At 38.0% G+C, this 15,765-nt stretch overlaps 3 protein-coding genes across 7 annotated transcripts; 2 read left to right on the top strand and 1 right to left on the bottom strand.

The window, feature by feature from the left end:
* Positions 1–131: 131 nt before the first annotated feature.
* On the bottom strand, positions 132–1,281 carry LOC110614529 (conserved oligomeric Golgi complex subunit 4). Its single transcript, XM_021756085.1, has 2 exons — positions 973–1,281; positions 132–851 (listed from the first exon to the last, which is right to left on the bottom strand). The coding sequence occupies exons 1-2, from the start codon at positions 1,279–1,281 to the stop codon at positions 132–134; spliced, it is 1,029 nt and encodes a 342-aa protein (XP_021611777.1).
* Positions 1,282–4,413: 3,132 nt separating this feature from the next.
* LOC110615652 (two-component response regulator-like APRR9) lies at positions 4,414–9,607 on the top strand. Of its 5 annotated transcripts, XM_043956957.1 has the most exons (10): positions 4,425–4,637; positions 4,717–4,956; positions 5,059–5,605; positions 5,984–6,145; positions 6,249–6,379; positions 6,481–6,633; positions 6,969–7,086; positions 7,198–7,591; positions 8,198–8,987; positions 9,240–9,607. In XM_043956957.1, the coding sequence occupies exons 4-10, from the start codon at positions 6,007–6,009 to the stop codon at positions 9,351–9,353; spliced, it is 1,839 nt and encodes a 612-aa protein (XP_043812892.1). In that variant the 5' UTR covers positions 4,425–4,637; positions 4,717–4,956; positions 5,059–5,605; positions 5,984–6,006; the 3' UTR covers positions 9,354–9,607. The 5 variants fall into 5 exon arrangements, with proteins under 5 accessions (XP_021613340.1, XP_043812891.1, XP_043812890.1 ...); XM_021757648.2 differs by lacking the exon at positions 5,059–5,605 and having other exon boundaries at positions 4,414–4,567; XM_021757647.2 differs by lacking the exon at positions 5,059–5,605.
* Positions 9,608–9,748: 141 nt separating this feature from the next.
* On the top strand, positions 9,749–12,113 carry LOC110614525 (NDR1/HIN1-like protein 1). Its single transcript, XM_043956958.1, has one exon. It carries the CDS (start codon positions 10,983–10,985, stop codon positions 11,691–11,693), a length of 711 nt encoding a protein of 236 aa, XP_043812893.1. The 5' UTR covers positions 9,749–10,982; the 3' UTR covers positions 11,694–12,113.
* Positions 12,114–15,765: the final 3,652 nt, after the last annotated feature.

Below are 15,765 nucleotides of genomic sequence, written 5' to 3'. Positions count from 1 at the left end.
CAGAGCTAATATTTGACCTGGATATTGCCCTTCTGAAGCAACTCTGCAAAACACAAAACACATCGTCTACCATAGAAGTGGTAAGGCTATCAGGTACATGCTCATCTATCATGATAGCTTTCCTCACATTTTCAACCATAAAAAAGTCCCTCCAAAATCACATAAAACCCAGTAACATCTTGAACTACCTTGCTAAAACTCCCATTCCTAAGCGACCTAGTGGCTCGTGGTACTAATTCTGGATCGACAGAACTCAACCGTTTGATCTTCAAAGTCATGAATTCTGTGTAATCCTCTCCCGATTGCATGAGTGACAATATCTCTTCTAAATACAACTCAACCTCTCTCGGGTCAGGTCCTTCTGGCGTTCCAACGGCAAGCAAGTCCTTGTTTTGGGCATTAATCTTAGACGATAATTTAGCCAATTTCCTGAACTCCATATATTTCTTCAAAATCAAAGACCCCCTGGAATCACACTCATCTTGCAATTCACGAATGGCATAAACAATCGCATCCTCCACACAAAGACTCAAGTTTTCATCATTTTCCTCTATAGCCAACACTATGTCCTTGAACAAATTAGTCACACGCCCAACAAAATTAATCTGATTATGACTCTGCTCCATCAACTCCACCAAATGCTCAAACTCAAGCCTGGATCTCTTGGAGATCACTTTTTTCAAGTATCCCACATACACTTGCAACCCTTCCTCCTCCAGTCCTAAAGGAGGATAGGACCTAATAAACCGATGATCTCGCTGATCCACTGCAGCTGAAAGCCGCTTCCTCACTACTCCTTCGAGCTGCTTTTTCGATGCTAGCAACTGATCTCTCTGGTCCAATCCGGAATCCTTATATTTGGCATATCAATCTGCAGAAATGTCTGCACATACTTCGCGGCCGCCTCGTAATCCTCGGCTTCTAGAGCATTTTTCGCTCCCTCTATGCAATTCCCTCTTTCCACAATCGCACCAATGCGTAGAAGCGTGGAGTTAACCCAGGATTGGGCAAGGTCAAGTTCCCGAACTTGGCGATGACATTGTCGGCGAGGTCACATGTGCAGCGGACAGTGGAAAGCATGAGGTCAGAATCCGCCTTGATGATGTCGAGCACCTCCGCTGATTTCTGGAGGTGGAGGAGGTGCTTGTCGAGATCTGTGCTTTGAGCTAGGAGGTTGTCAAGGTCGACATCGAGAGCTCGCTGGTAAGCAATGCATTCATGGAGAAGACGCGTCATGGTGCCGACGTCGGTTAGGTTGCGCACACGACCCAGAGCCTCCATCATGCCAAACTTTATAGAGGAGGACAGAGAGGGTGAATTGCAACCTCAACAATGATGGCGTACAAATAGCTAGGTGCATCTTTAGTTTTGGGTTTCTAAAGATAGAGCTTTACTTGCGAGTGCTTGATTCTCGAGGATATGTAGCTGTTGCTGCGGTTTTTTTTTTTTTATTCTTTGTTTAGTGGGTCTTGGAGCCATGTCATGATATGAAGCAAGCTCAACACCGTGGAATGGAAGGGCTCTGTTTTAGCAATGCAGGTAACTGCGGGTCACACAACCTACTGCTTCTTAATGGTGGACGACAAATAAGGACATGAGAAGCCGTTGAGCACTACCGCATCGCCCTCCATTGGTTCTGCCGCTTGCCTCAATCTTAGTACTTGAGATGTCTGTTAGCCGGCTGGAAACGACTTGCAATGGGCGTATCTTAGAAGACATGCAAAGGTGCTTACAATTTTTTTTTTTTGTGGGTGGGGTGCTCGCTCGGCTAGCATTGCGACTTCGGCGTTTGGCAATGGTCGGTGATGATGGAACGATGCCTCAGGGCCTCCTGGGTTTTTGAGTTTAAGAGATTTGGGCTTTTCTATTTGCTGAATTGGTGGGCTTTAATCTTGTTCTGTAGTTGGGCTGGGGTTTCTTACGTAAGATCTTTGGATTAGGCAATCAACCCTATACCAATAAGACCAATTTATTGCTTAGTCCAACTTATTTTAGTGACAAAAAAATACAGTAAATTTAAATTTGAGTCTCTGCGATCTAATTTTTCATTAAAAAAAAATATTCTCAGACCATCTATTCGTTAAACACGCATATGTACGCGTACACATACATAGTTTCCTATTATATAAAATTTATTTAAAATTATAATTTCTTATTCAAGTAGATGTATGCATCTTTATTTAGATTTATCTTTGGATTAATACTATTTTCATCTTATAAATTTAATTTAATTTAATTTTTTATTTATTATTCGAATCAAGTATTCAATACACCTATAAAAAAATAAAATAATTCTTCTCAAGTTTAAAAAAATTCAGAATAAAATTGAGTGAATTTTAATTCAACTCAAAAATTAAATTTAAAATTTTATTTTAAATTAACGTGAAATTTAAAATATCTTCTCACATTCAGAATTTTATTGGAGTATAAAATGTTAAAAAGAGATCCAATATCTATAAGAACGCTATGATATTATATTAAATTTAAATTAAATTTAATTTAGTCAAAAATTAAATTTTAAAAAGTATTTGATGTGCTTTTAGGAGTATGTTATTTCTATTTTAAATTAATATTAAATTAAATATTTTTATAAAATTTTTATTTAAATTAATTTAAAAATTTTAATATAAATTAAATTTAGCCTCAAAATAAGAAAATAAAAAATAAATTCTTAATTTTATCTAAAAATCATGAAACTGGATTTATTAATTTTTTTATTTAAAACAAAAAAAAAGAAAATTAATTAAAAAGTATTATTTTTAAGCTAAATTGACTTTAATTGAAACATTTGAATTAATTTAGATAAAAAAATTAAAAATATTTAAAATTGAAGTTTTATAACAACAAAGGATGAAAATGAACCTTTTAGACATTTTTATTCGGTTTCCTCGTTGCATACCACCAAATATTCGACACGTTTTGGTTTTCATCGTCAACCCAACGGCCCACCATTCAACCCCTTATTCATTGCCGCCACTAGTCCACAGAATACAAAAAGATTCAGCACAGGATATATGAATGGATATAATTTTTCCTTCAAAAAAAACAAAAGTATCATTGCCCGCATATTCTGCTACATCAAGAGTTGTGCTTAGGGCTGAGCAGAATCCGGTTCAAACCGAAAAAACCGACCGAACCGAATCGATTTGAAAATTTGATTCGATTTTTTATATATTTCGGTTCGGTTCGGTTTTAAATTTCAGAAATTTTGGTTATTTCGGTTCGGTTCGGTTTTGATCAGAAAAAAACCGAAAAAACCGAACCGAACCGATTAGGGATAATAATATGTTTTTTCAATAATATAGAGAAATTAAATTATATTAAAATTAAAATATTTTAATTAAATTTTAAAATACTAAAAATAAAGTGTAAAAAATTAAAAAAATATTAAAAATCGAAACCGATTAAACCGAACCGAATCGAACCGAATCAGACCGGTTCGGTTCGATTCGGTTTCTGACCAAAATCGGTTCGGTTCGGTTTTCATAAAAACTAAAATTTTGATTTTCGGTTTATTCGGTTCGGTTCGGTTTTGAACCGAACCGACCGAATGCTCACCCCTCTTGTGCTTATTGTGAATTCGATTGAATAGGGAATAAATTAATAATTATCACATTATTTATTTTTATTTATGAAAAAAAAAAAACTAAATAACCAATGAATGAGTTTCACTGCATTCTTAATAGCAAACTCAAATGTAATCACTGGTTAAAAAAATGTAATCACCAAAAAATATTGTTGAAAAATATAATTATACTTTTTAAAATATAAATTTTTATAAATCATAAAAATAGCATAAAAAAATGTCTTAATATATTAAAATAATAAAATTATAATTTTAAGTATATATTTATATAATTTTTATAATAACTTTTTTTAAATGAAAATTGAAAATTGATAGAGTGAAATATGAAACAATTTAAATTTATTTAAATATTTTTACTACTTATAATAATTTTTTATTTGTACTTATTTTACAGAATTTAACATACCAAACACACTTAAATCATATTTTCTTTTAAAAATATCCTTAAAATGCACTTCTTCCAAGTTAGGCAGACTCAAAGCAAAGTTATCACATACAAGCCACAAAAATGGAGATTCTCTCCAACGTACCACGTGTCACTGTCCTCACCATGGGATCTCAATTCTCAAGTTGTGTTCTCCTCCAGTTGTGGTCTCTCAAAGCCGACGTGGCAGCAGTATCAAAATATCCTCTCAAACAATTCCAAACAAATCAACACGTGTCCATTGGCTGGTCCCACAGCAGGGACAATAACACCCACTTCAAACCTCAAACTCCAAAAATTAAAACAATGGCCCATAATGAGCCACGTGAGCGCCACCAACCAGAAGCCAATGGCGGCCCCTCCTTTTGGTCGAGTCAGACAGGAGACAGAGGGAGCCTCAGCCCCTAAAAAAAAGAGGCAAAGATATTTTAAGCGGTTTTCACGGTTGTTATCGAAAGTTGGATATCGATTTGAGGCGGTTTTGCTTTCTCTCTCATTCTTTCGCGCGACTTTGAGAATCTATACATATATGTTTTTTTTATCTAGCTAAGGATGAGGTTGATATCTCTTTAACACACCTCTGCTGCTTGTGCTTCCGCTACTGTTCAATTTACTCAATTCTACGAAGTTAGGGCTTGTTCTTAAAATTTCTTTTGATCTCTCTCCTTGATTTTTCAATAATAGCGGTTTTTTTTATGAAATTCAGTAATAGAGAATTTCAGAATGGGTGAGGTGGTGATGAGCAGTGGGGGAGCGATGGAGCTGCACTTGGGGACAGAGGAGGTGGCAGAGAAGAAGAAAGGAACGGAGAATAAGGATGATTCATCGGAGGTGGTTCTGTGGGAGAAGTTTCTTCCAAGGATGGTGCTTAGAGTTCTATTGGTCGAGGCCGATGATTCTACGCGCCAGATTATTGCTGCGCTTCTTCGAAAATGCGGTTACAGAGGTCAGTTCATCAACTTTAAGATTTTTTTGTCTTCAAATACATGGTTGTGTTTATGTTGTACGGATTTCGTTTAACATTTTTTTTTTAATGGCTGCTGTCCAGTTCTTGCTATTTTCAAGTAAATAGTTCTCTTGGGTGCATTTTGGAGTTCTCGATATTCTTCTCCTCTTTTTTTTGATGGTCCAGAAAATGGATTTACCATTAGAAAAAAAAAAATTGCATAAAGCTTTAATCTTTTGGAGGCATATGTGGCAGCCGATATTTGAAATTGTCAATGAATTCGTGATCAGGATCAGGCAGAATGGAAACAGAAATATTGCGGCTGCATGAGTGTTAAGATGACAATATACAAATGTTGACGGTGGCATTATTAACTAGAGTACTCTATATCTGCATCAGTATTGTGCTTGATTGTTAAGCAAGCCATTTTTAGATAATAGTATCATCTACAGTGTTCTGCTGATTGTTGCGTTTGATCTCCTTTAGTTTTATCTTGGTTTTTTTCAGTTTTTGTTTCTTCCAATGAATGGTCATTAATGGAGTTTGATATGAATCTTAATATACTACGCATTTAGGCATTGGTAGTTGGTTGAATCGTTCAGATTATTGCTCTTGCTGTTCTTGACTGATACGTTCCATGGTCTCCGAGGTGCACAAAAATTATTCAATTACTTACTCCTATATAGCATGTATTAATTTTTGAAATAGGTTATCTGGTAGATGTATATATTATTTTAACTTCATGCTAAGCATGAAAAGTACCCATCTAATTCTGAACACACGTGAAGTTGACAGGCACATATGGTAACCTGATGGCTTCTATCATCTTATGTTCTCTCTCTCTCTCTCTCTGTCTCTCTTCCCCCGGTCCCCGCCTTTCTCTCTTTATGTTAATATGTTAGTAATTTGGCAATAAACTTCATTTATCACTCACGGTATTATTTTGAACAAGGCATTTTCTGTTATTTTAATTATGTTCTTGACTCTTGAACTGAAAATTTGCCTTATTTTCTTGTATTCCAAGCAGTTGCTGCTGTTCCCGATGGATTAATGGCATGGGAAACCTTAAAGTGTAGACCCCATAACATAGATCTCATATTAACAGAAGTAGATTTGCCATCAATATCAGGATACGCACTGCTTACTTTGGTTATGGAGCATGACATTTGCAAAAGCATTCCTGTTATAAGTATGTCATCTTCAACCAAATGTATTTGTCATCTTTACTGCTTTTATCTTGATGTGAGTGTGGAACTGAATGCGTTAGTATTTGTTTATTCATGGCTACACAGTGATGTCTTCACATGATTCAATTAGCATGGTTTTGAAGTGCATGTTAAAAGGGGCGGCTGACTTTCTCATCAAGCCTGTTAGGAGAAATGAGCTGAGGAACCTGTGGCAGCATGTTTGGAGAAGGCAGACTGTAATTTTCACCTTCAAGTTCATTTTTTGCATTTTTCGGGTTTGGTCCATTTGTTAGTTCATTGTTCTAATGAGAGAGAATTTTCTTAAATTTTTTATCAGCTAACTTCTGGACATATTCCTCCAAATTTACCCAATGCACACCATAAAGTTGAAGCCGCTTCTGAAAACAATTCTACAAGCGAACGATCAAGTGATCATGCAAGTTCTCCACTTAAAAGAAAAGAATGCAGTGAGAAAGAGAGTGATGCCCGAGTGAGTACTAGTTACCTATAGTTAGTCTTGTAAGGATATAAAGTCTCTATGTAGAAACCCTTCCTTGCCAAAAGTCTTGTAATGCAATCTGCTACCTTCTTTCCTCCCCTTTCTTTTTTGCTCATTGTCAAACCATCTCTATGAAAAAGGCCGCGGATTGCAGATATATGGCATTCATGACATTGTAGCATTTGTGAAGCCACTTATAGCGTCACGGAAATTTTCTTTCCAGATTGGGTTGGCTTCACGAAGTTTCACATAGAGACTGCATGTTTTCCCGCTCTTATGTGACCCTTTACTTGGAAGCTGAGAGTGCTTATATGCAAAATATGCAGGTTCTTTCGCAGCTGAAGCATAGAAGTCGGTCAAATTTGAGCAATTTTGAGAAAGAGAAGTGCAAAGAGAGTGTCATATTGGACAAAAACGCAGTCAGTCCCGACAGTAAAACTGGAGGTATGTCATCTATTGTTTGTTTCCTTTAAAATTTATTGGATTAAATGAAAACATTTGCCCTTTTTTCATTATTACTTAACCATAGGGCATCTCAAATGGTATTCAATGTAGACTGGTCAACTCGATTGGGGCTAACAAGTGTATCATGCAATGACGCTTGTAATCCAACTGCTCAGAAACTGGAAGAAAATGTTTCTTGTGCTGAGACAAAAATTCAAGATGAAGGTCCAAGACCAGAAAATGATTGGGGAAATGCTAATACCTCTCAGGGCCACAATAATGAGCTGCTTGTATCTTCTAGTGGAGCGCTTGATTTAATTGGTTCATTTGATAATGGCGCAGAGCACTTATATGGAGATAGGAGTATCAATAATGACATAAATAAGTTTGAGCCCACTACGCAGCTGGAACTTTCCCTAAGAAGGTCTTTTCCCAACAACTCAAAGCATGATGGAGTAGAGGAGAAGCATTTGTTGAACCATTCTAATGCCTCGGCTTTTTCATGGTGAGTTCTCTGGAATATCATAGCTCTACAACTAAACTTGAGATGCTGAAAAATTGATAATAGTTGCAAGAAGTTTATCCATCTCATTTTAGTTTCACCTCCTTTTTTATATTTTAACTTTCTACCACTCTTTGTTTGGGCTTTACCTTTATCATTTTTGCTTGCATGTGATATATTTTTCTATTATAATAGTAGTTCTATTTATATATTTTTCTCATAAGAAACAGAGCTTAGGCATGTAAGTACATTGATGAAGGAAACAGTAATGGCGTTGGGGTGGTGGATTTAAAGGGGATGTGGTTTTGGTGGAGGTGGTGACACAGATTATTCTAGGGGTTCTCCCCCATTTATAACCAAATAATTGCACACTGTCTCACAGACTTGATGATTTTTTATTTAGACAGCATTTCCTGTGCATTCTCTATGCTCTTTTGACTTATGCCTGACTGCTAAAAAACAAGAACTGAATTTTGAGTTTCTTTAGTGTAGAAGGAAAATTTTGACATAGTTGTGACCCACCATCTCCCAGAATACTCAATATTTGAATGTGAAACATGTTATAATGCTTCTCAGGATTCCTGATCAATTTGTAGGTTCTCTCTGCAGGTATAACAGTAAGATGTTGCAACCTCTTTTTCCTACATCAACCAGTAACTGTACTGAGTTCAAGGAAGGTGCTAGTAAGTCTCCAGAGCTGTCATCCAATCGTCTTTCTCAAAATATTAGTGGGGTTACTCAAAGACATAGTTCCAATCTGAATGGCAGTCAAGAAAGAATGACTACTCTGTTCATCGATCAACCTGGGCAAGCTGAACTAGCACATTCAAATCCTCAACAGCTAATTCCCGTCCCAGGGGTAAGGCTTGACAATCTCTGTCCAGGATATGGCCGTGTTATCTCTCCTGTATATTATAGACAGGCAGGTGCGCCCCCAGCTTGGAGTCCCAAACTGGCCAGCCATCGAGAACAGTCTCCATTTAGTATTTCTGTTCAGTCAAATCCTGAACTTCAGGACTCTGAGCAAAATATTAGTCATTTTGATGACACAGTGACCAATTCTGTGGACCAAAAAATCCATCATCAGAATAATTGGGAAGCTGTGGAGGGACCCAAGCATGGTTCATCAGCTGCCGGTGAGAGTACTAGTAACAGCATTTCTAATGGCATAGCAGATCATAATAACAGCAGTGCATGTGGAAGCTTTTGCAGTGGATATGATGGAAATGCTACAGTGGTTGTGGCATCTGAGAAGGCCATGGCTCCAGAGAGCTTGAATGATGGGAGTTTCCGTGTTCATGACAGATTCAGAGGGATAGATTCTCATCGTTCGAGCCAAAGGGAAGCAGCTCTGACGAAATTCCGACTGAAGCGGAAAGATCGATGCTACGAGAAAAAGGTATAAACATCACAGCCTTCAATATAAAATCATGTATTATATGTAGATGTTTCACAAGCCTCTAAATGTGGGGTGGTGATCACCTGCTTCTGCAGCGATATATATATATCATTTTTTCTGTTATAATTTATCATGAAGTTTACAACTGTTGTCCTCTCATCAATTATTGATATAAATTCCGTAGCAAAATCACATTGTGAAACCTTAGAACAAAGGTCTTGAAGTTATTTGATGTGGACAACTTTTACGCAGGTTCGATACGAAAGCCGGAAAAGACTAGCAGAGCAGCGGCCTCGAGTAAAGGGGCAGTTTGTTCGTCAAGTGCAAAATGAGTCTCCAACGGCTGATGCTAATAACAGACCATAAAACTCATCATTGCCTACATGTCTAGTCGCTGTCAGTTACCTGAATTGGAAATGGCCGAATGATCATCGTAAAATCTGAATGTGCGCGCGAGATGCTTTTCTGTTGCTACACTATGAGTGTAATTTTTGTATCTACCAAAACGGTAGGCTTGTAATTATCTAGGGAGATTGTCGTAGTCCTCTACCACACTCTGCATAATCTGTTCGCTTGCTCAGTAGAACCTTTACAAGACTAACACGTAGTGTTTAGGAAGATTTGACGGTGTGATAATTTGCTTTATAGTTTTCAATTTTCAGGTAGCTTCTTGGCTTTTCATTTAAAGCTTCGACTAGTTTTTGCATGTATAGATTCCATTGTTTCTCTTCTCAACACTGAACTTTAAAGGAGTGTCAAAAGGTTTAACTTTTAATTTGAATATTTAACTTATTAATTATTGAATTAATTTTTGCATGCAATCGAATTTATCTAATGGAAGCATGAGGGGTGCACTGAGGTGGGGCAATCCAATAGTTGTTGCATGTGACGAGGCAGTAACCAATAAATCGGAAGCAAGTAGAAAAGGCAGAACAAAGCCACGTATTTTTCCCATGCAGGAACAGTGGGGTCGAACTCATCCACGTGTGGACGAAGAGCATTATCTCGCTTGCGGCTGTTCCATTTTGTATATAGGAATTAGATGGAGACAAAATTGTTAGCCTGTAATACGTAATACGTTATCTTCGAGGCCCATCGCCGTACACGAGAAAGTTGTTGTGGGCCGAAGACAAACTAACAAGGTCTTGCAATTTGCATGAGAAGTGTAAGAATCGCGGGATGCTACGGCGAAGAGATATTAATCAAGTGCTGAGCCTTTGCACCGACAAATTATATAATGTCTATGATGTTATACACAATAATTAAATTAATTAATTATAAATAGATTAATAAAATAATAGTTATCTAATTTTTATAAATTAAATCTAAAATTTTTTTTGTAAATTCAATCTAAAATTTTTTTGTTATTAAAATTAATTGTACAAACTACACGCCTTTATTGAAATGCACCTTTTTCCTTCCTTTCCTCGAATCTGATCCGCATATTTTTTTTTATGGTGGAGTTAATAGGAATGCATATTCATATAAAAATTAATTTTCCTTTTTAATTATTAATTATGTACAAATATAAATAAATTTAAAATAAAAATTATTTATATTCTATACATAACCAATGACTAGAAAATACATGTTTATTTACCTCTCATTTCTTTTTATTTTCCCTTTTTGCTCTTAACTGTAGATAGAAAACGGAAACGGAGAAAGGCAAAGAAAATTGAGGTTAGCTAAAAGAAAAAATCAACCAAACTTTGGGAGGAATAGGGTGGAAAACCATTGATCCATATAAAATCAAAATCTATTAAAAATTAAGAGAAAAAAGAGAGAGAGAAGTTGCAAGTGAAGCCAACCCTTTCCTTCTTTTTTTTTGTTCTATTTGTCCCACAGATTTTTTTTTTCTACTTACTATGCTTTTCTTCATCATGTGCATATGATCGTCGTCGCCTTCACCTCACAAACCCTCTGCTTTTCCCTAAACCTAACCTCCTTCCCTTCTTTCTCTCTCCTTTTCTGTTCTCACTGAAATATCATATCCCTATGGCTGAAGAGCACCATCTAGAGGAAAACCACCAAGAGGTTCAAACTCAACCCAAAACCAACAATGGAAAGGACCTTGATTCTCGTCCTGTCAAGCGCAAACGTATGGCACCACTATTAACATACGCGCCCAGAGAACCTCGCCGTACTTTCTGTACATTCATCACCATCTTACTCCTTTTGGTGGGTCTTACTATTCTCATTCTCTGGTTAGTTTACCGACCTCATAAACCCCAGTTCACCGTAGCTGGTGCTGCCGTCTATATCCTCAACACTACATCCCTACCTTTTATCTCCACGTCCATGCAGTTCACTCTTGTCACTAGAAACCCCAATAAGAGGGTCGCCATCACATATGATAAACTCTCAGCTTATGTTTCATATAGGAACCAAGCCATAACACCTCCAGTGGTGTTGCCTCCACTTTATCACGAAACGAAGAGCACAGTAGCGCTGTCGCCAGTGCTAGGTGGGGCCGGCGTGCCAGTGTCAGTAGAGGTGGCTAATGGGTTGATGATGGATCAGAGTTATGGGGTGGTGCCGTTGAGGGTGGTGTTGCTGGGGAGGTTGAAATATAAGGCTGGGTCTATATGGACGGGGAGGTATGGAGTTTACGTGAAGTGTGATATCTGGGTGGGTTTGAGGAGAGATGTAGTAGGCCAAGTGCCTCTGCTTGGATCTCCACGGTGCAAAGTTGATGTGTCAAGTTAAAGCATATATGTATACTAAATAATCCACGAGGCTTCTGTTTTTTGTTATTGTTCTGGTTTTCGTTTTTGTTTTATAAATTTCAGTGCAGTGCTTGTTGTAATTGTATCTGTAAGACATGCAGACTTCTGTTTCTTGTTCTGGGTTTTCCTCTTAATTTCTTCTTATTATATGCTGTAGTAAATGCAAGATCAAATGCAGGCAGTTCGATGGAGAATGATTAATAACAATTATTATATATTTTCAAAGAATTAAGGTTTGGTTTAAGCTCAGGCTCGAGTCGCCTAAAAAAAAAGTAATCAATATAAAACGATGTTGGTTTTGGCTTTCCAACAACGCCACTGGGCAGTGTGCAACGCTATAGAGGAGATAGGTGGCTCTTTCAAGTAGCCGCCATGGACCATCTGTCTCGCTGTGTAAAACTTAAGCCCAAGCAAGGAAATAGCATCTTTGCTTGAGAAAGATAAAGCAAAGATGTTGAATTTGTTTATGTACAAAAACATATAATAAGATGATACTATTTTGAATTTATATTAGATTTTTTATTATAATTTTTTACCCTTATATATATATATATTGTTTTCTTTCCTCAGATTGTACAAAACTGGTATATATTTTTTGATATTTTATATATTTAATATTGTATTATAAGTTTGATTTTTATTTGAAAATATGTTTAATAATTTTATTATTATATAATTAATTTAAAATAAAAGCTCATTGATGATACATGGAGGGAAACCTCCAAGTTGATATTCAATGGCACTCTGAAACCCAATGGGCTATAACTTGAAGGGCTGCCATTGATATTGGCTCTATTTCTCCTGAAGCCCAAACCATAAAATTGGCAGCAGCTCTTTGCCTTTAGCATTAGTGACGGCCGCAGAATTAAGACTTGTTTGTTTTATCTGAAATTTCGTAGATTGAGTGTATAAAATAATTTATTGAACCGTCTCACAAATGCTGATGAGGTTGATAACAGGAGACTGCTGTTGTCTCGTACTCCTAACTCCATTAGTAGTTAGTTTTTCAATCTTTCTAACTTTTAATCTACATCTATTTTTTCTCTTCTGGGTTCTTCTCTAAACGGTAGTTCTTTTTAACTTTTCACTCTCCGTCCTTTCTACTAACTCACAGGAGTAGCTCTCAGCCACATCATTCTCAATGAGTTCTCTTACTACCTTATCTCTTATTTTGGCTATCGGCTCATTTCTCGGATTGGCCTCTCCATCACCATCATTTGTTCTCCTATTATTCTGCTGAGGAGTTTTAATAATTTAATGTAAATTAAGGTTTATTGACGTTGAACCCCTCAGCGATAGGTGGTACACTCAACAGGGTGCTGAGTTCTCTCTGTTGCAACATCTAGTCTAGCCATTGGGTAGTGTTCTGTAATTGGAGAGTCATACTTTGCGGTTCTTGATCAGATAAAGTAGTTCGAGATACGGTTCCGGCTGAACTCGCTGAAGGTTTAAACAATATAGGGGTTAGTTTAATGGGGTAGTTGGGCTAGAAAATGAGAACTGTGGTCCTTTCTGAATTGAATTCAGGTTGTTCAGGTGTTTCCAATATGGTTTTTGTCTTGATTGACCATATGGATCTCAGTGGGTGAAATGAGGATGAGGACTCCGGTGATGAAAAGATCTTATTCGTTTCCACAGACGACCCTAATTAATGTTTGAGATCCAGTAAAGAGTAAGTTCAAGGTGTATTTTAGTAAGTTTAGTCTGATTTATCTCCCTTCTGCTTCTTTTATTCTTTTTCTTCTTTGTTCTCTAGTGACGTGTAACCACCATCATGTACCCGTACTTCCTGTAACGACCCGAAAATCGGACCGCTACCGGCGCTAGGATCCAGGTCGGCTTAAGGCCGCCGGGACCCTTAGCAAGCCTGACATGTAACCTGTAAACCTGTTTAATCCCATACATGATCAACAACAAACATAAAAATTAAAACTTTTCTTTCATTCATTCTATCATACACCAAACTCAACTTGTGCATGCACTGAACATAGTCATAATCATAAACTTGACCCCTCTGTGGGATCTCATCAATGCCCCCAATGGGTGGCATAACATGTGTTGAGTTGGCTAAACATAGTCATCCATAAACATTAAGATCATGTATCAAAAAGGGATTACAATATACTATGATCAAGCACATTTCTAACCTCAATATTGTTACCTTACATATCTATACATCATTATACAATTTGTCATGTCCATATTCTAATTATTACATACATAAGACTTCATTACTCTTCTTGACTTCTCTGTCTAGCCCGTACCTGCAATCCTGGGGGATTAGGGAAAAGGGGTGAGCTACTAGAGCCCAGTGAGCAGAATAATAGAAAACAACATTTAAAATCTCATGCCATCATGTAATGCAACACATCACAACAAATCACATCTCGGATGGTATTGTCACCAATAGTCCTCTACATTCCAAAGTGCCGGGACGTAGAATGGGTCAACCGGTCTTTCTCTTAACATAACATAACATAGCATTCCAATGTGCCAGGGACGTAGAATGGGTACAACCTGGACTTTCTCTTACATAGTGCCAGGGACGTAGAATGGGTACAACCTGGACTTCCATACCGTGTCATGCCGTAACATCATCAGACCATATGAGGACTAAAGGATCATCCAATAACCAATCCCCATCAACATCATAAATGCAATGCAACATATTCGTGAATTCTAATGCAAGCAACCTAATTCATCACATGGCATTCATGATGCATGAACATGCTAAAAACTTTATAATTTATTCGCTTTAAAACGTAAAGGTTTATTCTACTCACCTCTTGGCTAGCTCTGACAATGACTGAAGCAGCTGACTCACTGCTGGGGTCCTCGGTTCCTCGGGTCCGAACCTACACAGGTGGACTCAAATGAGGGACCAAACAACTAGAACATGACTCTGAAAACATCCCCCAAAAACCCTTTAAAACACCTCAAAATATCCATGCAAGAACATGCAAAGGAGGGCTGGACAGGGCACTTTCGGCAGCAGGTTCGGCGGCCGAAAGTCCCTCCAGAGCCGAAAGTCAGGCAGGTTCGGTGGCACCTTCGGCGGCCGAAACTCCCAGACAGAGGCGAAACTCATGCATGTTCGGCGGCACTTTCGGCGGCCGAAACTCCCAGACAGAGACGAAAGTCTCCTTTCGGGGGCAAGCTTCGGCAGCCGAAGGCTGCCTCCACAAGCACGTTTGGCGGCCGAAAGTTCCTAAGGCTGCCGAACCTGGTTTCTCCCAGAATGGCAGAAACTCAGCTCCCCTATGCATTTATGCCTCCCATCTCATCCAAACATGCATAAACCTATTCTACAATACTCATACACAAGCATACAAGCTCCTAGGGGCATCAACTAACTAAAACCCCATCTACAACACATCAAACATACATTTGCAAGCCACATTGTTCAAAATCACATCAAAAACCCATAAGCTCAACATAAGCTACACATGCATTTTCTACCCCATGAACTTGCATAAAACTTGTTTAAAACATAATGTAAGCTAGAGATCGACTCTTACCTCTTGAAGATCGAGAGTAGAGGCGATCTAACTTGGAGTTGGGAGAGATTTGAGTTCTTGAACCTCAAAGCTCCAAAACTTGCTCAAAACTCGGAAATCTTCAAAACAAGATGAAAAACTTGAAAGATCTGAAGGAAAAGACTCAAAATCGGTGAGAGGTGGCGGAGAACTCACCTTGGCCGACAACGGGGAGAAAAACTCGCCCGTTTTCGGCTAAGGGACCCTTTTATAGTGGCTGGCCAGGCCACGTTCGGGGGCCGAAAGTGCCTCCGCATGCATGCCATGTTCGGCGGCCGAACTTGAGATTCGGCGGCCGAACCTGGACTTCCCTCACTTATGCCTTCGGGGGCCTAAGGCACACCCGAAACGCATGCATGTTCGGCGGCCGAACTTGAGGTTCGGCGGCCGAACCTGGGTTTTCCTCCAAGGTTGTTTTCATGCAAAACTCATTTCCTTTCAACTTAAAAACATCAAATACATTAAAATATTTTATGAAAACATGGTTCTACCCTTCTAGAGGCCTCCGACATCCGG

The sequence above is a fragment of the Manihot esculenta genome, chromosome 5 (genome assembly GCF_001659605.2).
Source record: "Manihot esculenta cultivar AM560-2 chromosome 5, M.esculenta_v8, whole genome shotgun sequence".
Lineage (NCBI taxonomy): Eukaryota > Viridiplantae > Streptophyta > Magnoliopsida > Malpighiales > Euphorbiaceae > Manihot > Manihot esculenta.
This window is presented reverse-complemented; position numbering and strand designations above follow the sequence as displayed.